The sequence below is a fragment of the Balaenoptera physalus genome (genome assembly GCF_965194825.1).
Source record: "Balaenoptera physalus genome assembly, chromosome: 8".
NCBI lineage: Eukaryota > Metazoa > Chordata > Mammalia > Artiodactyla > Balaenopteridae > Balaenoptera > Balaenoptera physalus.
The window spans coordinates 117,294,703-117,316,153 of NC_138887.1; the positions used below are offsets into that span (position 1 = coordinate 117,294,703).

At 44.1% G+C, this 21,451-nt stretch overlaps 1 protein-coding gene across 5 annotated transcripts in view; it reads left to right on the forward strand.

Annotated features, from left to right (window-relative positions):
* Nucleotides 1-21,451, forward strand: part of CUL1 (cullin 1) — a 110,761-nt gene that overhangs the window by 78,240 nt on the left and 11,070 nt on the right. For all 5 annotated transcript variants that reach the window (XR_014267092.1, XM_082473873.1, XM_082473872.1 and 2 more), the window contains 7 exons: nucleotides 1,533-1,695; nucleotides 2,613-2,743; nucleotides 16,052-16,159; nucleotides 16,239-16,345; nucleotides 18,663-18,711; nucleotides 19,425-19,556; nucleotides 20,816-20,933. Coding sequence is in view for 4 of the 5 variants with exons in the window: in XM_082473873.1 (XP_082329999.1) it covers nucleotides 1,533-1,695; nucleotides 2,613-2,743; nucleotides 16,052-16,159; nucleotides 16,239-16,345; nucleotides 18,663-18,711; nucleotides 19,425-19,556; nucleotides 20,816-20,933 (808 nt within the window). In the remaining variant the exon portion in view is untranslated. The remainder of the gene's footprint in view (nucleotides 1-1,532; nucleotides 1,696-2,612; nucleotides 2,744-16,051; nucleotides 16,160-16,238; nucleotides 16,346-18,662; nucleotides 18,712-19,424; nucleotides 19,557-20,815; nucleotides 20,934-21,451) is intronic.

Here is a 21,451-nt window from a genome sequence, read left to right on the forward strand (position 1 = left end):
GTTGCTGTGTGCAGGCTTTCTCTAGTTGCAGAGAGCCGGGGCTACTCTTCGTTGCGGTGCGGTGGCTTCTCTTGTTGCGGAGCACGGGCTCCTGGCGCATGGGCTCAGTAGTTGTGGCTCGCGGGCTCTAGAGCGCAGACTCAGCAGTTGTGGCGCACGGGCTTAGTTGCTCCGCGGCATGTGGGATCTTCCTGGACCAGGGCTCGAACCCGTGTCTCCTGCATTGGCCGGTGGATTCTTAACCACTGCGCCACCAGGGAAGCCCTATAGGGTTTTTTAATAACATTTTTTCCCCACTAATTTATTACATTAACGTATTTTATATTTACTGGAGAGCGGTATTCCATTAACCAAATAATATAACAAATTATATCTTATCAGAATCTTCAAGTATTTCTTAATTTGCAAATTGTTCCTTTTCCTTTCCCATGTTTTTATTTGCACATACTTATTGATTTTTCAGAGATTATTATGTATTAAGGATATTGACCTTTTGATATATACTACAGATATTTTCCAAGTTTATTTTGTTTTTCACATTTAACTCTATTTAGAATGTGCAGTAAGGTTTAAATTTCTGCAGTTGAAACTATTGTCCTATTAGTAATTCTTGACAGTGCAAGGCCTGCCCAGTCATTTTTTCATTTTATGTTTTTTTGGCTCCTGGATGTTTATTCTTCCACTTGAATTTTTCTAGATTTCTCCAAAATTATGCCAAATTTAAAAATCATTTTGGGAAGTATTGGCATTTTTACAATACAAAATATAGTTTTTCACTCTTTATTCAGATTACCTGAATAATGCAAGATCATTGAAATTTCTTTCTTGCTTTGATAATTTAGTGGTTCCTAGGTGATACTTTACACCACACATTTCTGGTAATATGTTGTAAAACATTACCGAGTTTTATTAATTTTGCTACTCTTTTAAATTGCATCCCTGTTTTCCTCTCTTCCTTGAAGGGAGATGGAAGAACTTGAGATGAGTAAATAATCCAGTAGATTTCAGAGATGCATATTCAGTTGATTGGCAAGAGAAAGCCATAATATTTAAATTTTTTTTTTTAAGTCTAATTACTACTGATTCTTTCCATGTGGTCATTTCAGGGAATGTACTTATGTGACCCTTGACCTCAAGTAGCTCTCAGTCAGAGGGCGTGGTTCTTCCCTCCGTGTCTGTGTGCAGTGGAGAATCCACAGGTTTCTCAGAGTGTCGCCAGGGGTATTACCCCCAAAAGGTGTGAAACGCCACGTATCTGTGGGAAGAAAATTGATGTAAATACATTTGGACTGTTAATCATGATAACCTCATTAAAGTCATTTAAAGAGGACTTGGAAGCAAAATCATAGGTTACAGTGGACGTGGGACACATCAGTGACCGGTTAGTTACAGTTGGCATTCATCCTAAAATCAGAGAAGCCCTCCCCTCCCTTTTTTTCTTCGGGCAGGTTTGTGAGTTTCATTTGCTGTTATTTCTGTTAGCAGTTTTTCAAAAGCAAACCCAAACCTCTGACTTGAGTTCATTCCCACAGGCGGAGGCGCGTTTGCTGGAGGAGCAGCGGAGAGTCCAGGTCTACCTTCACGAGAGCACCCAGGACGAGCTAGCCAGGAAGTGCGAGCAGGTGCTCATCGAGAAGCACTTGGAGATCTTCCACACGGAGTTTCAGAATTTACTGGATGCCGACAAAAATGAAGGTGAGCCACTGAGATTCAAAACACAAGGGTTATGTATTTTGATCTGAGATTTTGAAATTGCGAGAAGTTCTAGACTCAGAGTTAGCATTTCCAACACCGGTCATTCTTTAAGAGATTCACGTGTGAGATTGTGTGTGCGCGTGTGTGTACCTTGTCCTGTGTTGATTTCAGACCTCTGCAGTGTGTTTGGGGTGTGACTTTGGGGGAAGAGCATCTTTTCAGTTTGGTTTGGAGTCTAACTTGTTCCATACACCTTAGCATTAAATGATGCTACCACTGGTTTTTTTTTTTTTTTTTCTCACGTATGTTTCTTCTGAAAATTCTTTAAGATGAGAAGGCTATAATTTTGCAGACGTATTTCCTTTACCCCTCCCTTGTTTTACTGGAACATTTTAGGAGCTCAGTAAAAGAATGGTGTTTGGATTCAGGATTTTTCTTTGGTGTTCATATATCAACCATGTGCCATACATATATTAAGTGAAGAATATGGGGACCCTTTTGTGACTTATTTGTTTGTATAGTTGAGATGGATACTCATAAATACTCTTTAAATTTATTCATTCTTTTAAATAATATTTGAGTGCCTATTATGTGTCAGGCATAAATCATATCTCAATCTCAAATTTTAGGAAGCATCAGATATAGTTCCTGATCATCTTCTTTCTCTATTAGTAGTTTCTCCTAGCAAGGGGGAGAATATGCTTTTATAGTAGCATGACTTCATTGTTACTTTCAGCTAAATATACATATGCTAAATATAAAGTATTTGGTTACAGTTAAGTGCATTTGATTATTAAGGTGTAAAAACACGGTGGTTTTATTTCAGTGTACCTTTCACCTCTGTAAGCACTTACTTAGTGGAATGGATATGCAGAGTTTGTTTCTGTGCATAAAGGTGTGGTGCCTTCTTCTTTCAGATTTGGGTCGCATGTATAATCTTGTATCTAGAATCCAGGATGGCCTGGGAGAATTGAAAAAACTCCTGGAGACACACATTCATAATCAGGGTCTTGCAGCGATTGAAAAGTGTGGAGAAGCTGCTTTAAATGTAAGTACTGTTTAACTGAAAGCCAGTCGGGCCTAACCATTCCCATGCACGGACTGCAGGTGTGTCTCGTGTCTCCACTTACAAATCCAAGGGGTAAGATTTTCACTAGAGTCTCGTAGAGAACCTTGTTTTGGCTTTCTAAAATAGAAGGTTCACAAGCATCTTTATTTAGTAAACATCTTCATAAACTCTTCTCTGGCACTTTTTAGGCACTAAGGATTTAATTTCTTGATATTCTTTTTTCCTTTATGTCTTCTCAAAATTACATTCCTTGCACTAGAAGAGAGAAGATTATTCCATAGAAAGAATAGGCTACAGCCTCCTAGAGACTTGGCTCTGGCACCCACGGGCCACGGGCTGCCCCTTGCAGGAACTTCCTTCGGTCTGTGTACTGCCCTCCCCTTGAAGCTCACAGGGCTGTTTGCCCTGGAAAGGCCCTGAAATGTATGGCATTTCTCATACACACCCCCATCCCCACTGCAGGAGGCACAAGAATATTCTGCTGGGTTATCTATAATTCACTTGATAATTTTACATAGGAAGTACCATGTGTTTTTAAGAGGTAAGTTGTCTTCAGTTTTGTCCCTATTGTGAACTTTAGTTTTGATAGTGTTTGGGACAACTGTTGGAGAAGAAAAGCTTCTAGAACACACAGCTGGTTCTTAGGTCTGAATCAGAAAACTTTTTATCTCTGATTTTATTGTGTTTGGTGTTAATTATTTCAACAATACTATCTTTAATATGTTTTTTTAAGTCTTTATTTTCCTGCTATCTTTGGGGGATCCCTTTTCCACTTTTAATTATGGGGGTTGCTGCCTCACTTGTTATCACATCTATGAAGTATTAGAGGGAAGAATGTAAACAACCTTTAAAGGGCCTGACACACACAGACAGGTACATGAGACTCAAAAGGGGTGACCTGATGAAGATATCTTTTCAGTAACGTAAGGTGTTTTCACAGATGTTAATTCAGAACCCGGTTTGGCTGTGTGGCAGCAGAGCCAAGTTAAATGACTTTCCTTCAAATGAGTTAAGCGGCGAGTCTTATTTCATCAGATATGGATTAGAGTAGCAGATAAATGAAGCAGGTTTCGCTTTTTCATGTAAACTGTTAAATGTTAGATATGAGATTGGCCTTAGGGACTCGTGTTGTAGGTGAATATAGTTAGATTAAAAATCAGTAGGATAACTTGCTTTTTTGTTTTCATAGGAATGATGGGATATTCCTTCTAAAGTCCATCTTTTCCAAACCAAGTAAGGTTCTAGATGGAGAAATAATCACGTTGTAATTCTCAAGTACCATTTTCTCTTTCTTCTGGATACAGTCAGCTGCCTGATTGACTTGGTCAGTGAGTCTTGAATCTGAAGTTGACCTTTTCATGGCAGTTAAAGCACAAGTGCAGCTTCTAAGTAAAATCATTTCTCTATTAGTAGAGACTTCATCCGTCAGCAGTAGACAGCAAAAATAAACTGTATTTACCGGCAGTTATATTTTATTGGAAATTAAGCTTTTAAACAATATTTTTATTACTTAGATGTAAGCCACTGATAATGCATGTATTTAAACACCAAAATAAGATTCTCCCCCATGAAGAATAATTATATATAACTTGGTAAATTTATATTGCATCTGCCTTAACTTTCAAAAGTCAAACATTTTAAAAATACATTATTCATTATAATTATTATTTCCATAGGAACTGTTTTTATATTGAACTCATGAAACTGGTTTTTTAAATTGTTTTTCTTGTGAGGAAAAGTTTCTTTAAGAAAACAAATACTTTTCCTATTTTCTGCAAAAGGAGTTTTCCCTGGATTTCCATTTTACTGGCTCATCTCTGGAGTTTCGGTTGACTCATAAGTTCGTGGTGCCGTCTGACTGGTGCGTGGATTTCTTTACGACCTTCCCCGGGCTGGGTCGGACCTGCTACCTTTACTCACCAATGTTGTGAAAGGCCAGGAAACTTGAAGAAGCTCCAGAGAGAGCACATGTAGCCGGTCTTAGCCTGACTCACAGCAGCTGCTTATTGTAAGACAGAATAAATACAGCTGCTAAAACATAAATAATTTTAAGTAGGTATTCATTTTTATCACATGTGTAGTAAACGTAAAAGATGTATTGTAACCCAAACCACGATGGTTTTCCAAAACCCATTAATGCTGAAAAAAAAAAAAGCGGCAGAAAAAGGAGATTGATTGAATCAGTAAAAAATGACAATTATCGTACCTAATTTTAAGTGGGGTTTAATTACTTTCAAAACAGTTTTTAAAGTTTTTCACCTAACTGAGTTGAATCATAGTATATGAGAATCATTTAAATTCATCTGTTAAATGCCATAGAAGGCACTGCTTAAATGATCTTTTTTTTAAGGGCTGAAAAGTTATCTAGTCCTATGATTCCATTTATCCCATCAGTTTGGCTAGAAAACAAGTTTTACTGCTAATCAGTGTGGCCTAGGCTGAAATTATTACAGGTTTCACATTTGTAATGTGATTCAAATAATATTTTTGTGTTAGAAACTTCAAAATCTACTTAAGAATTTTCTGAGGGCATTTTTTTTTCATAGTTAAAACAGATTTGAGAATAATGGCTGTTCCTGGGTCACCAGGGTCCGGGAAATCCCGCTCATGGTGTCCCCCTCTCTTTACCCAAAGAGGAACTGGCAGTCTTCCCCCGTGAAGTGTGACTGAAACCCTGAACGCACGTGCTGTTTTTAGACAGCACACTGCTGCTTGTACCTGCCCCACACCCAGGCCGGGGAACGCCGGGGAACGCAGCTCGGGATCAGGGCTCCTCTCAGGGTACAGGGGCTTCAGGCTGAAGCAGATCAGTGTGGGTCCATCCCACCCACCATGACGTGAGAGTCCAGCTTGAGGAGGAGTCCTCTGCAGCCTTCCAGAGATGCTCGCGACTGAGGTCACTCACGCCTAGCCACGCTGCAGGCACCGTTAGCATATTGCGTCGGGGCAGCAGTAGAACTTTGGAAACACAAAGAAATCTTCAAGGATGGGTTTTAAACAGGTTTAGAGCTGAACAAAGGATCAGATAATTTTTTTCATAGGCAAGTTTATTTCATAGGCAAGTTCCCCCGTGCGTGGCCTCTGGACTGAAAGGAGACAGTGGGGCAGCAGCAGGGTAAATCAGCACATTTCACGTTGCCTTCAGACTGTCAGGAGTCGAACACTGAGAGACCTCGTGTGCTTATGTAGACGGGCCAAAGCACTACAAGCGTGCTCAGTTGTTGGCAATGTAGTAACAGAAGAAAAATAATCCGTATTAAAATACAGGAGGAGGTTGGCCGGTCCACTTAGGTCTTGAGGGGGGAGCATCTTGAAAGCAGAGCCCACACCTTCAGGTGTTCATTTAAAAAGATTGAAGCCCGCGGAGGGGCGGCCCCGTGCTGGGTTCTCAGCTGTTCCGTCTGCCAAAGCAACCAGCTGCTGGTGCCGGCTGGGGTTAAAGCTCAGAGGACCAACAGATGCCGCAGAGAACACTGAAGTCATTTTCGTTCATCCAGCAAGCATTTACGGCCTTCCTGCGCTGGCTCTGCTGTCGAGAATTCCAGTGTGAGGTGCCTCCTCACCTTTGTCTTCTCATCAGATCTCACTTTGTCTTCTCAGATCTCCGTGACCTCATCTGCCTGCTTTAGTGACTGTATTGCGGGTCCGTTTTAAAACTCACATCTTCCTTCCTTGGTTCCTTAGCACGGCGGCGGCAGCTGTGGGGTATGTGCCACGCGGCCTCACCCTCTGCCCCTGGCAACTTGAGTCTTCTAAGGTGGAGTCGTTGCCTCCTGAATGTGGGCATGGCTGCGGGGTCCTCCCAAACCGGGGGCAGCCAGCCCGTCAGCCCCCAGCAGCGCGTTGCCACCGTCCGGTCCTCTCTGCTGAGTCAGCGGAGTGGGGACGTGCGGCCTTCCTTGGCTCTCCAGGCTTTTCCTGTCTAGTCCCAAAGCGACCCTTGTAATCTGGGCCCCGTCCCTTCGTTTCTGGATGGTCTTACATCTCTCCCATTCCTGTTCATCCCTCATCTTGCTTAGCAGTTCCGTCTTCCAAAAACACTCCTTGATGCATGGACAGTTTCATTCCATGTTCTTCATCCGTTGCTTTAAATAAAGCACAAAAAACCCCTCTTCCCTAAAATAATATGTTAAGTCTTCCATATTATGTTAAATCAAAATCCTCTTCTAATCATGGACCTCATCTGCCAGTGGAACTGTTCTGTCCTTATTCCCCCCAGAACACGTCCTTGTTTATACTCATCTCTGCCTGTAACGCGGTCCTTCCTTCCTTCTCGTTTTATCCCGCTTTTGAAGGCCAGCTCAAATCCCACTTTCTAAAAGAAATGCTCTCCACTAACTATTCCCGCCCAAGTGGTTGTATTCTCATCCTAAACCATTAGGGCATTTAGAAGAATCTCCCAAATGCCATTTTATATTTGTGTATAACTTCTGTGTTTCTTGTCACTCCATCTATTATAAATCCCTTGAGAGTAAAGCTGACACCTTACTATGGTTTGATACTCTTTATAATTTTAGAACTAGCGTCTGATACAGCAAGTAGTTATTGTTGATAATGATGATGACCATGGTGGCAAAGAGGAAGGGCCACCTGCTGCCGCCCCCAGCTCGTTTCCAGTTCCATCCTCCTTACTCTTCATCCTCATTATGTCCGTCATCAAAACGTTTTTAGACACTCCCAGTTCCATACGTGTGCCGTGCTGTACCCTCCTGGTTCTTCTCTCTGCTTAGACATATTCCTTCTTTTTTTCCTATGTGTTAAACACCTTTATCTTTCAGTACCCTCAAATGCCATTTCTTCCATGAAGGCTTTCTCGATCACCCCTTTGAAATAACAGCATGTTGGACTATTTACATGACATTCACACTCCGTATATCTTAGATGTCTGTGTAAATGTCTTCTACAGGGATGGCTTTATCCATCTTCATGGCCTCAGCTCAGCACTGTGCCTCATACAGAATAGGGTCTCGGTCTGCTTATGTCTTAATTATACTCCACCGTTGCCAGCAGGATTCAGGGCGGCTTACACAATACATAAAAGACAATAGGATAAATGAAACAGAGAGTAGCAAAATAAGGGCTGGAAACACAAAGGAAGCCAAGTGTAAGATAGCACTCAGAGTGCGTGCTGTGAAGTCTGGTCTCTCATTAGAGGTGGGTTACAAATTTGCCTCTGATGTTTTCCATCAGTACAGAGAGCTTGCTGGAAAGGACAGTTGGTAGTACTGTGAAGTACAGTCAACTCCTTGATTCATAGTGATCTTAGGGAACGAGCCCATAGCTCAGAGGAATGACTTTATCGGCATTCAGAACTGACAGTACCTTTCCTTATGGCCCATCCTGAAGAGAACACCAGCCATGTGGAAAATTGTCCACGTAAATACAAAGTAAACACTGTATCAAGTCATTGGATGGCTTTGTAAGTTCCCCTAACGCCACAAATTTATAGCAAAATAAAGTTCAGGAAAAGAGTCAATACAGACTTGTAAGTACTTGCTGGTGAATGCTTGACGATGCAGTTGATTCCGTGTTGAATTTTTAATTAACACACGATTCTGCTGCAGTCTGGGTGCTATTGTTCTTCCCTACAAAGAAAGCTTCATAAATCAGGTATAGAGAATGTTTCATTACTCTGTCTTCAGGGCAGAAGTGGCAACAGATAAGCACAAAGTCCTCTTTGAAACCGTATCTTGATTTAGTGACCTCAGTCTAACTGGAACTGAAATATAATCCAACAAGAATGGGCTTGTAGATGCTTCGATGTCCAGCAGGGCTGTTGATCTGACAGTGGGAGGTTGGGCTGCAGAGCCAGACTGGGGCACAAAGTTGTGAATGTTTACTTGCAGCTTTGGAAGCAATGGTGTACTGAGACGGAGAGGCGGTTCAGGAGCGGCCCAGGGCTGCCAGGGCGATAGTGCTTGTAAGAGGGAGCAGTTAAAGCGGAGAGTTTTAAAAGCAGCAGTAAAATCGGGGAGCTCCGACGAGTATATTTTTCAGTATAAGACGAAGGGGTGAGTCTGGGACCCCTTACAAAAAAGAATTACGAAAAAGTTCCATAGTTGGGATTGAGGACTCACTTGTGTGTGAACTTACACCAGAACGAACAGAGTGACACAGTGCTGGGTGCTTCTGGCAGATTTGGGTTTCATTTATACAACCAAGATTCCCTTTCTCTTCTGGAGTAAAATGCTTAAATAACTTAGTCCTGACTCAACCTTTCTGTGGGTGGTAATTGAAGAAGATTATCCACGCAGAGCTAAACTTTAGCTCGGGAACCTTACATTTGGAGTGTGACCCAGCTTTGTGTGGTCAAGGGAGGTGGAAAACATATCCATCGTATCTTTAAGGAGTGTGGAGAGGGTAAGATAAGAAAATCCTAGACTATCACAGCTATAGGCTATCCCTTAAAGCTGGGTGATGGATTATGGCAGCTGATTTTACTATTTCTTATTTTGAATATGTTGAAATTTTTCCATAATAAAACTTGAAAAAGCAAAACGAAAGAAATGTACTAGTTTTGGTGCAGTCGATATGGGAAAGGAGAAAGAGGAGGAAGCAGGTTACAGTTTTAATTACATAAAGAACTGATACTTGGTGACAGTGCAGATTGGTTCAGAAAGCACGCAGCTAAATTTGTGAATTCGTCTTCTGTCTTGCCGTGAGATGAAGAGGATGCCATTTTCTCTGAAGGAAAAAATACACAAATGTCCATTTTTAGTCTGTGACAACCAGGCTCTGAGAAGACTCACTGTATCCTTTGTGTATCCAGGAAACACCCTTCTCTCCTTCAGCTGTAGGGAGAACTCCAGTCCTTTGACAAGCAGACCCATCGTGGAAGCCTCTTCCTGCCCAAATCTGACTTTATACCCCACATGAAACTGAATTTTGGCTTCGTCTTTGCTGCGTATCTGTACGTCCTGAAGCGGCCCCTGCCCAGTTCAAGGCCAGTCAGATGCGACCCCGTGAACTTCTCTAGCCACCCACCCACCCGCTTCCCTCCTGTATATGCTGCTCCTATTTCTGAACTAATGCATTTATTACTTTCTGAAACATCATTCTTTCACTTAGAGAAGACACAGTTTTTCTTGGCAAGTCTAACTTAGTTCCACTTTCAAGATTTAATATTTTCGCCTTTGATCACCCAGCACCTAAATCTAGTCAGTTAGAGCCTCAGCATTTACAGGGTAACCAACACCAAAGGGCTGACTGCAGGCACACCTGGGATTCAGGGCGAGGTAGGGGTGAGCGGGCACGAGGGGCCAGGGTCAAAAATGGGAGCCCACACGGTCACGTAAGTCAGGTCAGGGATTTGTAAAAGTTTATCAGAGTCCGAAGGTCATGAGCACATTAAAGATGTGTTCATTATGCTCTGAGGCTCATAAGATGAGTAAAAATGACTGAAGCAGAAAGTAGCAGGTGGACAGAGGTTGAAATGGTGGGAATGGAGAGCGCTGGTTCAATTGCTAAGTTTGTCTTGGTATTTTAAACTTTAAACTATTCTCAGAAAACTAGTGATTTCTGCTTATCTAAACGAAAGAGTTGAGGTGATGGAGTAAGAAAAGCCCATTAAAGGGCTTCCCTGGTGGCGCAGGAATCCACCTGGCAATGCAGGGGACACAGGTTCGAGCCCTGGTCTGGGAAGATCCCACATGCTGCAGAGCAACTAAGACTGTGCGCCATGGCTACTGAGCCTGCGCTCTAGAGCCCGCGAGCCACAACTACTGAGTCCGTGCACCACAACTACTGAGCCTGCGCTCTAGAGCCCGTGAGCCACAACTACTGAGCCCACGTGCCACAACTACTGAAGCCTGCGCGCCTACAGCCCGAGCTCCGCAACAAGAGAAGGCACCGCAATGAGAAGCCCGCGCACCACAATGAAGAGTAGTCCCCGCTCGCCGCAACTAGAGAAAGCCCACGTGCAGCAGTGAAGACCCAACACAGCCAAAAATTAATTAATTAATTAATTAATTTTTTTTAAAGCCCGTTAAGAAAATGTGAGACTTAGAATATTGAATGGTATTTGAGGCCTCCCCTTTCTCTCCCAGTTTGGGGAGAGGGCTATTTGGTTTTTTTGGTTTGGGTTTTGGGGTTTTTGCTCATTAGTTAATATCAAAATTACTTTTAAACCCTGAGTGCACATAGGCTGGCAGTGGGAGGGGCACCTCAGAAAGTGCTGAGTGATGGGGGGCCGGGCTGGGGTTAAAGCTCCCACGCGTAATCGGCAGAGTGTAGTCGGTGGTGTGGGATTGTTCTTTTTCTGGATCTCTTGCTTCTCTCTTTTGCTGGGAGGTGATGCGACTCCAAAGGGGCCGTGCTCATGCTCAGGGGAAGAAGAGCTCCCCTGACCCCGAATGATGGCGTGGTGTGTCCTCATCAGCGGAGACACATTTCTTTCCCTTTCCTTCTTGGAGAGACACAGCCCCGAGGTGGGGACGTCGGCCTCATGCAACAAGGCCCCAGGTGGCCCGTGCTGCCTCCGCCTGCCCCCCGCGAGGACAGGAGGCCGGGTGCCGCCCGGGGCCCTGGAGGCCGCACAGGCGGAGAGCGCGATGCACGTGCGTGAGGTGGGGGCCCCAGGCCTGTGGCCCCCGTATCCTCTTGAGGCAGAATTACAGTATTCCTTAGGATCGCAGGTGACCCCGAGAAATCCTGTGTGATGTGCGGCAGCTCCCCGTGAGGTACTGGTCTCACTCCTCTGGGCGTGCCTCACGCGCCTCCCTGCTTTAACTAAGGGTGAGATGGAAGTTATGTCAGGCGCCTAAAGTGTGTTTTCTCTCTGTGAGACGGGCTTTTAGAATTATCTTGTTAGTGGAAACGTGGGGTAAAAGGTAGTAATTCAGGGCTTCCCTGGTGGCGCAGTGGTTGGGAATCCGCCTGCCAGTGCAGGGGACACGGGTTCGTGCCCCGGTCCGGGAAGATCCCACATGCCGCGGAGCAACTGGGCCCGTGAGCCACAATTACTGAGCCTGTGCTCCGCAACGGGGAGAGGCCGCGACGGTGAGAGGCCCGCGCCCCGCGATGAAGAGTGGCCCCCACTTGCTACAACTAGAGAAAGCCCTCACACAGAAACGAAGACCCAACACAGCCAAAAACAAAATAAATAAATAAATTAAAAAAAAAAAAGGTAGTAATTCAGTTATGATTATGGTTGTTCCTGATTTGGCCATTTCAGAATGAGTTGGCGAAGTACAGGAGGCAAGGCAGGCGCAGTCTGGTGAGCCCCTTGAGCTCATGCCCGGCGAGGGAGGCCGCCCTTGGCGACAGCTCACGGGGATGGTGAGCTCGTGTAACAGGGAAGCCTGGCCTGTCCTGGAAGCTCAGGGAGGTTCCCTGGAAATAGTGGAGACCAGTAGAAGAGTTGGAGCTGCCTGGGCAGGTAGGGGTCCTAGACAGAGCAGACCTGTCCTGGCCACCGAGAAGTCTGCTACGACAGGAAGAGGGGACAGGGCACGAGGTAAACCTGCGAGGGTGGGCCCGGGCTGGCCAGACGATGGGAGACCTCGAAGGCCATGTTGATGATACACCTTAATCCTAAGAGCAAGACGAAGCCAGGAGAAGGGTTATCATAAAACCGGACACTGACAAGATCAGAGTTTTGTTTTTTTACAAAATCGCTACCATGTAGAAAATGGATTAAAAGGAAGAAGAGTTGCTAGTATATCAGTTAGGTTTGTTAGAGTGGTTCAGATGGAAATGACACGGGCTGGTGATGGGGGGACACAGAAGGAATTAAGTAATTAGACTCTGTAATGGGCAGGATTTGTGTTGGATAATTGTTGAAGCTGGGCGATGAATACGTGGGGTGGGTTTTCCTGTTCTTTGTAATTTTGAATATGTTTGACTCTTTTCTACAATAACGTGTTGAAACAAAAGAAATGGAAAGAGAGGTCCAGAGAGCAGCAGGGCCAGGGAGGAGATCGGGCCGGCTGTGACTCACAGGGTTTGGGGATCCCTCCAGGCGTCCGCGGCAGGTTGTGTGAACCGAGTGGGGACGTCTGGTCTGGTCTGGTCTGGTCTGGAGAGGAATGTGACAGCCATTGGCAATAGACACCAATCACGTAGGAGCTGGATGAGCTCCCTCCGGGACCAGCCTGAGAGGTGTCCTGTTTCTTATATGCAGAGAGCTCTCGTGTACTATTGAGTGATCACGCCAATTACTGACTACATTTTCTTTTTTATTGGCGTATAATTGCTTTACAATGTTGTGTTAGTTTCTGCTGTACAATGAAGTGAATCAGCTCTATGTATACCTATATCCCCTCCCGCTTGGACCTCCCTCATCCCGCTCCCCCCGCCATCCCACCCATCTAGGTCATCACAGAGCACCGAGCTGAGCTTTCCTTTTTTTTTTAACGTCAGAAATTCACGTCTTCATGTTCTTGAAAAAACATGCATTTCATCCAGCTGATCTTTTCTCTCTCCTTACCTCTGTTGCTTGTCTAACCCTGCGATCTGGTGCCCTCTGAAGAGACCATCATTTACCTCCTGGTTGCTAAATCACTCACCTTTTGAACCTCTTTTCTCTGTTTGGCACTGCTGACTGCTCCTTCCTTAAATTCTCTCCTCTGTGTTATTCCTGTGTGTTCCCGTCTCCATCTGCCCTTGCCAGGTTCCAAGGTGGCTTCTCTCTGGATCTCGGATGCTAAATTCAAGTCTCCAGGGCTCAGTACCTTAGCGCACTCGTCCCTCAGTGGGTTCCGTTCACACCCTCACTTCTCACCAGCCAGGCTCCTGGCTGGGTCTTCTCGTATAGCAGAAAGAATCTGGAATTGGAGTCTGAAGACTTCTGTTCCCTTAGGGAAGAGCTGTCTTTCCATGGGGAATTCTGCTGGGCGTTTTTGGGGACATTTATGTTTTTCCAAATCCTAAGTCTGAGGAAAATTGGTCAAGAAACCAAGAAAACAGGGAAAAGCATTGGTAGTTCTCCTGCAAACATAATGGTCACGGTGGAGACTTTCCTGATCCAGAGGACTCCACTGCTGCTGATGGTGCAGGGCAAGGGGAGGGGTGCTGACGTGGGGAGCCCAGGTTTCAGGTCGCCTCTGGGCGCCAGGATGAGGCAGAGGAGCAGTGCCGTCCGGGGCGTCCGTCTTCCCTGTAGGTGGTGCCGCGTTAGAAATGTGCGTGTGTCCCTCTCTGCTGCTAAGGGTGAGTCATTCTTGCAAATACAATGAAAACTAACCTGTTTACATACACAATATACTTTATATCAACCCTCTGAGTGGTGTTCCAAGAAATAGCAAGTTTTGGAAGCAAATAAAGTCCTTAACTTGGCAGTTTTGATATGCGATTCTTTGTAATGCTGTTAACCTTTAATGTTACTTTATTCAAATACTACACGATAATGTTTGCTGGCGTTTTCCGGTGTGTAGATACTTGCTAGAGATTAAGGTTCTTTGTAAATACTTTAAAAGAACAAATGCAGAGAGAAAAATAATTTGAATGATGTGAAATAATTTGACATGAAATCAGAAAGCAATCTGAATTGGCAAAAGCAATATCAATTTCAGTGGCAAAACCAAAATTAAGTCAAGCGGACAGTATTTTCATTGTTAGAAAAAAGAAATGAGCTTATATGAAGTACACTGTGTGCCAACTGAGAGATGCTTTTGGGTGCAGTCTTGTGAATAAGACCATTAATACAGAATGCAAGAAATTCTTCTACACCCGGAATAGTTGTCATGAAACTAAGAGCCGGATTCTCTGATGGAGCAATTAATGCTGTGTGTGTTCTAAGTTTTAAGATAGATAACTTTTAAACATTAAATGTACGCGGCATTGGCTTTCAATATTTTAAGTGATTTTTATTTGGCAATTATTTTGTGTTAAATTCCCTTTTAATGTTTTATCGAATGTCTATCAGGTAGAGGCCACTTTACATGTCATTGAAATGATAGTCTTGTTATCATTTGTTCATAATAATAATAATCCTGGCATGTTTATTAACATCTTTAACAGAAAACGTCTGAAACTCTTAGTATAACCCTATCTTACATGTCATTGAAATGATAATCTTGTTATCATTTGTTCGTAATAATAATAATCCTGGCATGTTTATTACATCTTTAACAGAAAACGTCTGAAACTCTTAGTATAACCCTATCACAGAAAAATGATTTACTCTTAATGGTTACTCATTATTATTTTAAAACAAGTCAAGTGTCACAAAAATGCAGAATAACTAGAATTGGGGGAGTTCCGGTGTCTCGTTCCTGAATCCCGAGGAGAAACACCTGTCAGGAATTTGGAGACGCTGGCAAACCATTTAAGGCCCCCGCACCAGGCCTTGCGTTTGTGACGTGCTGGCCGCCGTGCCCGCACCACGCGGGCTCAGCCTGCCTTCCCGACCTCTCACCCGGGCCCTTTCCTTCTCAAAGGCTCTCAGGAGTCAGGCTGCCCGTGTCCAGGCCTGACTGCCGCCGCTTAGGCCCTTGGCCGGATGGTTGCCTGTGACTTTGTTTCTCCGTCTGTGAGAAGGGGATGCGAACAGCACTGGCCTCACGGCAGGGCAGTGGCAGCCCTCTGCAGGCTCAGCGTCGGCGTCTGCTTTCCGATTACCCAGGACTGTCTCCTTTGGCGCCCACCTTCCTGTGTTCCTTCTGTATCGCTCCAGAAGCCACTCCTGTGGCTGACTTTCACATTTCATTTCCATCCTGTTGTTCCTTTGTCCAGAGACTCCCACTGGGCTACCCGGCCGATCCCACAGTGCTCTGCCTGTCTCCCAGGCCCTGGCCTTTCCCGTCTCAGTTCTCTCTGTTTGTCCACGTGGGTCTTCTGATTTTCCCGGATGTACTAGTCTCACCCTTGCTGCCACGTCTGACCCACCCCGGCCCCTCATCCACACTTCCTAGGACCTAAAAGCTATGTTATCCTTGCATTGCCTGCCCAGCTAAGTTCTAAATAACTGATAGACTGGTTTCCCCAGCCAAAACAAAGTCTAGAAGTTGAATTGTTAACAACAAAAATTGGCAAAGTAAAGCTATCACTTTGAAAGTTTATTTTCTATGATCCCTTTGAGTTTTCAAATAATTTGAACAATCACTGTTTTTCATATAGCTTGAAGTCAGTATTTAATTTCGAGTGCAGAGAATATATTTTCTTTTATTATATCTATAAACATCATGTCCTATGTGTTTTGATGATGGAATGAAAACTGTTTCTTGATGCTTACTTGTTAACATCTTTGAAGAAGTATCCAAACCTTTTGGAATGTTTTCTAGTAGCATGTTAGTGTGCAATTTAGTCCCCAGAAACCAACTTGTGTGTCTGTTTTTCCCTCTGCCCAAGGACCCCAAGATGTACGTACAGACAGTGCTGGACGTTCACAAAAAATACAACGCCCTGGTGATGTCAGCGTTCAACAACGATGCTGGGTTCGTGGCCGCGCTGGACAAGGTGGGTGCACTGGCCCGCGGCTCTCCTGGGGACAGTGGCTGGCGCACTGGCCTCTGACTGTGTCTCCTGTCATCTGCAGGCTTGCGGTCGCTTCATAAACAACAACGCGGTCACCAAAATGGCTCAGTCATCCAGTAAATCCCCCGAGCTGCTGGCTCGATACTGTGACTCCTTGTTGAAGAAGAGGTACTAGTGACTTTGTGTTTTTTCTTAGTAAGCCTGTTTAAAGTCTCAGCCTCTAGATGAGGAGTTAAAATTTATATTACATTTTACGTATGTTAAATTGTAATTTTTGTACCTTTTGAGAAAATACTGTAAACCTAATACATCTTCTTTGTCTTCCTAAAAGGCATTTCATGTTATGTGTACGGTGCCCAGTTCATGTTTTTCTTACATCACTAATGTCTCTAATGGCAGGTGGTGTGCGTGTGACCCTTTAGCTAAATAGACTCCACTGGGCAGGTCCAGCTGGTGGTGACGAGGGTGGAGGTTACAGCAGAAAGTCACCATTTCTCTTCACTCCCTACTTGCTCTTTTCTGCTGGCCTTGATTAAATTTTTTCCAATTGAAAATCTGCAGTAGCTCCCACTGGCTGCTTTTTAAAACAGAAGACTCTCCACATACTATAGTGTTTTCCTCAGTCTGCATACTTTTAACATTTATCTTCATTTAATGAGTTTGTTTTCTTGCTGTTTCATAGTCTTTATATTTTAACCATCTTATTTCTCAACTGGTATTTTTCCTAATCAATGTATGTGTATTAAGCACTAGAGGCAATATAACCTAATACGGTTTTCTTCTCTGTGTTGTGTTTTTTGAAGTTCTCACTTAATTTTTTGTGTGTTTGTTTTGGTTTTCATCAGCGTCTCTTTCACTGAGGAGTAGCTTTTTTCAGTTTAGAAATGCTCAAGGCTTATTTTCCTATTCCAAATATCACACCAACAGATTTTGCAGTAGTTTTCCGTGCCCCCCAGTTATATTGGTTTAATATTAATAAATTGTATTTTAAGCAGCTCTCAAAGGCTCGTATAATCCCATTACAAAAAAGACTGAGAACACCTACACTACCAGGAAAAAGACTACAAACAAGTCTCACTTAGAAGAGAGTTGTGGGAATCTTAAGTAAAATGTTAGCAAACTAAATTTATCAGTGAACTAAAGAATAACTGTCCAGAACATAGAATAGCTTTCTAGGAATGAATGCAAGGATGGCTCAACGGTAGCAAATCCAATGTAGTTGACTTTATGAACTGAGAACTGTATGAACAACTGTGTGGTCTTCTTGATTGACATGAGAAGACATTTGGTAAGGGCAGTAGCTATCTCTTTTAACTTTGCCGGTAAGTGATTTGCCCAAGGCCAAGTGCAAATTGAGTATTTGATTTTTTTCCCCCTACTTATCACAATGCTTGTCTAATGTATAATTTAGCAATTCTAGTCAGATCCACTAATGTATTCATTTCAGGAGTGAAAATGGACTTTAAATTGGGATGCCTCTTCTGACCTGATTTCATTTTTTAGGCTCTATAAAATGAAAGTTTTCAATATCTTAAATATGTAGGTACTCATAGAACTCCAGTTTGTTTGGCAGAATACACAGCTTCTTTTTTAGCCATTGTCTTTTTAGAAATGGTCTCATCAAGTCTCTTGATAGATGATTCTTTAGTTAAGGCTGCTGAAGCAGGCAGAACGGCGGATAGTTCCAAAAGTGCTGCTTTAATGAGCGCGTGTCAGTGACTAGACTCCAGCGGGCACTGAATTCACCTCTTTCAGGAGAGACACAGCCCTGACCTCTCAGTGAGAAAAAGAGAAGAATGGACCTTCGGAGCCAACTGTTCTTAAATAGGAGCCCGTCTGGTGGTTGGATCATTTTATATGAATTTATAGGGGTCTTGTTTATAAAGGACTCTTGGGATAAAAGCTTTAAATTTTGATTTACCCTGAAATCACCTTTCAATTAATATTTGCTCCTAGAATAGAGTGAATGAATCAGTTGTTAAAGGACAAGCATCTATTTTGTAGACATAATGACAAACGCAAGGCAACACTTGAGAAGTGGTTTAAAAACCCCTTTCATTGTCTTTAATTATTAGGCCATTAAAAGGCTTTTTTTTTTTTTTTTCCTCAAAGTTAAAGCGTATTGTAGAAGGCAATTAGAAAAGTGAAGCTCATTTACTTACATTTAAATGGATTATCTTAAAGGAAAACTTGGTTCAGAATGTTTTGGGAAACTTTTAACAAGTATCTTCTGTTCAGTTTCATTGTGGATATTCTAAATGATTATATGGGAGAATAGATTATGAAATAGAGACAAAGTATAAGATTGCCAAATTGCCACAGGTAAGGAAAGATAACTTTCCCTCTTCCACCTGTTAATCTGAAAAGAACTGAGCATTTGAATGTTCAGAACCACAATCTGATATGGTAGTTTGGCAAAGTGGTGCTTGTTTAGTAAATGTTTGCTGATTTGTTTTAAAACACTATGCCTTTTAAAAATTTTCAGTTCCAAGAACCCAGAAGAAGCAGAACTAGAAGACACGCTCAACCAAGTGGTAAGGTGCTGGGTAGTTATGTCGTTACGTTGTAACCTTTTCTCTGACAAGTGGCTTTAAAGTTATTTATATGAGCCATCTGGAATGTGGAAAGTAGTAGAATCATTTATTTTATTTTGAATCTATGATTTTACTCCCTATGTTGAGTCATTAATTTTAGCATTTGTACTTTCCTCATTAGTACTAAGTGTAGACCAACTTAATGTGATTTAAGGGGTTGATGAAAATATTTACTTTAAAGATTACAGGACAGTATTTTTTTTTCACATTTTTTTTTAAATTTATTAATTTATTTTTTGGCTGCGTTGGGTCTTCGTTGCTGCACGCGCACTTTCTCTTGTTGCGGTGAACGAGGGCTACTCTTCCTTGTGGTGCACGGGCTTCTCATTGTGGTGGCTTCTCTTGTTGCGGAGCACGGGCTCAGTAGTTGTGGCTCGCGGGCTCTAGAGCGCAGGCTCAATAGTTGTGGTGCACGGGCTTCGTTGCTCCGCGGCATGTGGGATCTTCCCGGACCAGAGCTCGAACCCGTGTCTCCTGCATTGGCAGGCAGATTCTTAACCACTGCGGCACCAGGGAAGCAGGACAGTATTTTTTGTCATTATAAATGTTGGCATACAGGGCCGGGCAAGACAAAGCACACGTGTTGGTTTCTGGCCTGTGTTTGGTGACAGATTGTTAAGTGCATTAAGTGTGCTCTCGTGGTGGCTTTCTAGATGGTGGTCTTCAAGTATATAGAGGACAAAGACGTGTTTCAGAAGTTCTATGCAAAGATGCTGGCCAAGAGGCTCGTCCATCAGAACAGTGCAAGTGATGATGCCGAAGCAAGCATGATCTCTAAGTTAAAGGTAAATGTAATCTTTTCCTGAAAAATTCCAGTTTTCAGTCATTAAAGTTCGTAGTCTCTCCAGGTTATCAGTTGGGCAAAGCCATCAGTCAGTGATAACACGGAGTCTGTGCAGTGTGAGCTCTGCTGCTCCGCTACCGAGAACCCACCACGGTTGTGATGAGCCCAGGTCTCCCCTCGTCGGGCCTCACGTGCTCTCCCGACCACCCCCGCCTGCCCAGCACACACACCCGGGGGCCCTTCTGTTCCAGCCGAGCCCTGCTCGGCGCCCAGCACCCACTCCTGCTCCTGCACCTGCGGCCTCAGCTCTGCCCCCGCCACCAAGAATTGCTCCACGTGGCGTGGCCTGTACTCATGTGCTGTTGGCCTTGAGCGGGCGGGGTGTTTTGTTTTTTTCTGGGCTTGGTTAACAATTAGTAACCCCGCGTCTGCAGGAGGACAGAAAGCGTCAGTGTTAGTTTGCTGTTGAGTATTTATTTCTTTATTCAGCCGCCTCTGCACTTAGTCTGCATTTGTGTCAGTGCTTGCTAGCCTGTCAAATGCTGCTATATGTTTTATAGCATATTTCACTTTGACCCGAAGTTATAGTTCCACGGGTATCTTGTTCAGCTCAGGCTGCTGTACCAAAATACCATAGACTGAGTGGCTTGAACAAGAGAAATTTATTCTCAGAGTTCTGGAGGCCGCTGGGAAGTCCAAGATCAAGGTCCCCGCCAGTTCAGTTTCTGGTGAGGGCTCTCTTCCCAGCTTGCCTGGGGCCGCCGGCCACGTCCTCACATGACAGGGAGCGGGGTCGGGGGCAACCTCTCCGTCTCTTCTCACGACCACACTAATCCCAACGTGGAGGAGGCCCGCCCTCATGACCTTTTCTAAACTTAATTATCTCTCTGTGGCCCGACTTCCAAATGCCATCAGCACAGGACTGGGGTAGGGGCACCGTTCAGTCTGTGGTAGTGGATGAGAGACATAGCAAACTGTGTCATCTCGGTGTTTCCCATGGTGTCAGAAATCCTTGCTCTTTGGGCCTGCGTGATAGTTACTGTGTGTATAAAGACGTAACCGTTCCATTTATAACTGTATAATTTTTGATAGTGTAAGAATTTTAATCAGTGCATGTTTATACCCTGAGATACAGTTAAACGTTACTAGCTTTAGTAATACGGTTAAGCGTCTGTCACGTACTGTGAGCCCCATCGGATTCCCTGTATACATTTATATTTCTATAGAAATTAATAAGGCAGTTATCTGGGTTCATTTCAGCAAGCTTGTGGTTTCGAGTACACCTCTAAACTTCAGCGGATGTTTCAAGACATTGGTGTAAGCAAAGATTTGAATGAGCAGTTCAAAAAGCACCTGACGAATTCAGAGCCTCTGGACCGTGAGTACCCCGGTCTCCGAGCTTCCTTTACCGGCGGGGTTCTCGGAGGAGGTGGCGCTAGTGAGCTAGTAGCTAGTGAGAGAGATGGTGGAAGCTGTATCAGAAATCCAGGGACAGGCAAAAGCAAGTCCTTCCCACAGGCACTGCCCACCTCATGACTTGTGTGGTGACAGGAGGTGACAGCCTTGGAAGCGTGTTGGCCTTGCCCGGAGGGCCGAGCCAGTGGGGGGGCTTGCGTCCGGGTCCTGAGCCTCGGCCTCTTCTACTGGCTGACGTCACTGCCCCACCCCAGGCGTTTGCCATCTCGGGGCTCCACGCGCGGCTTAAGTTTCAATGAATGTTTTTTAACCTTAGTTTAATTCCATTCTAGCAGTTTTTTTAATTATAAGAAACTGAATTGGCTGTACAGATAACAGAGTCAGACATGGCTTCCGACTGCCGTTGGGGGTCGGGACGGGCGGGTGCCCGGCCTCATTCGTGGAGGCCCGCTGGGCTCCCGCTGTGAGGGCTGCCTGCAG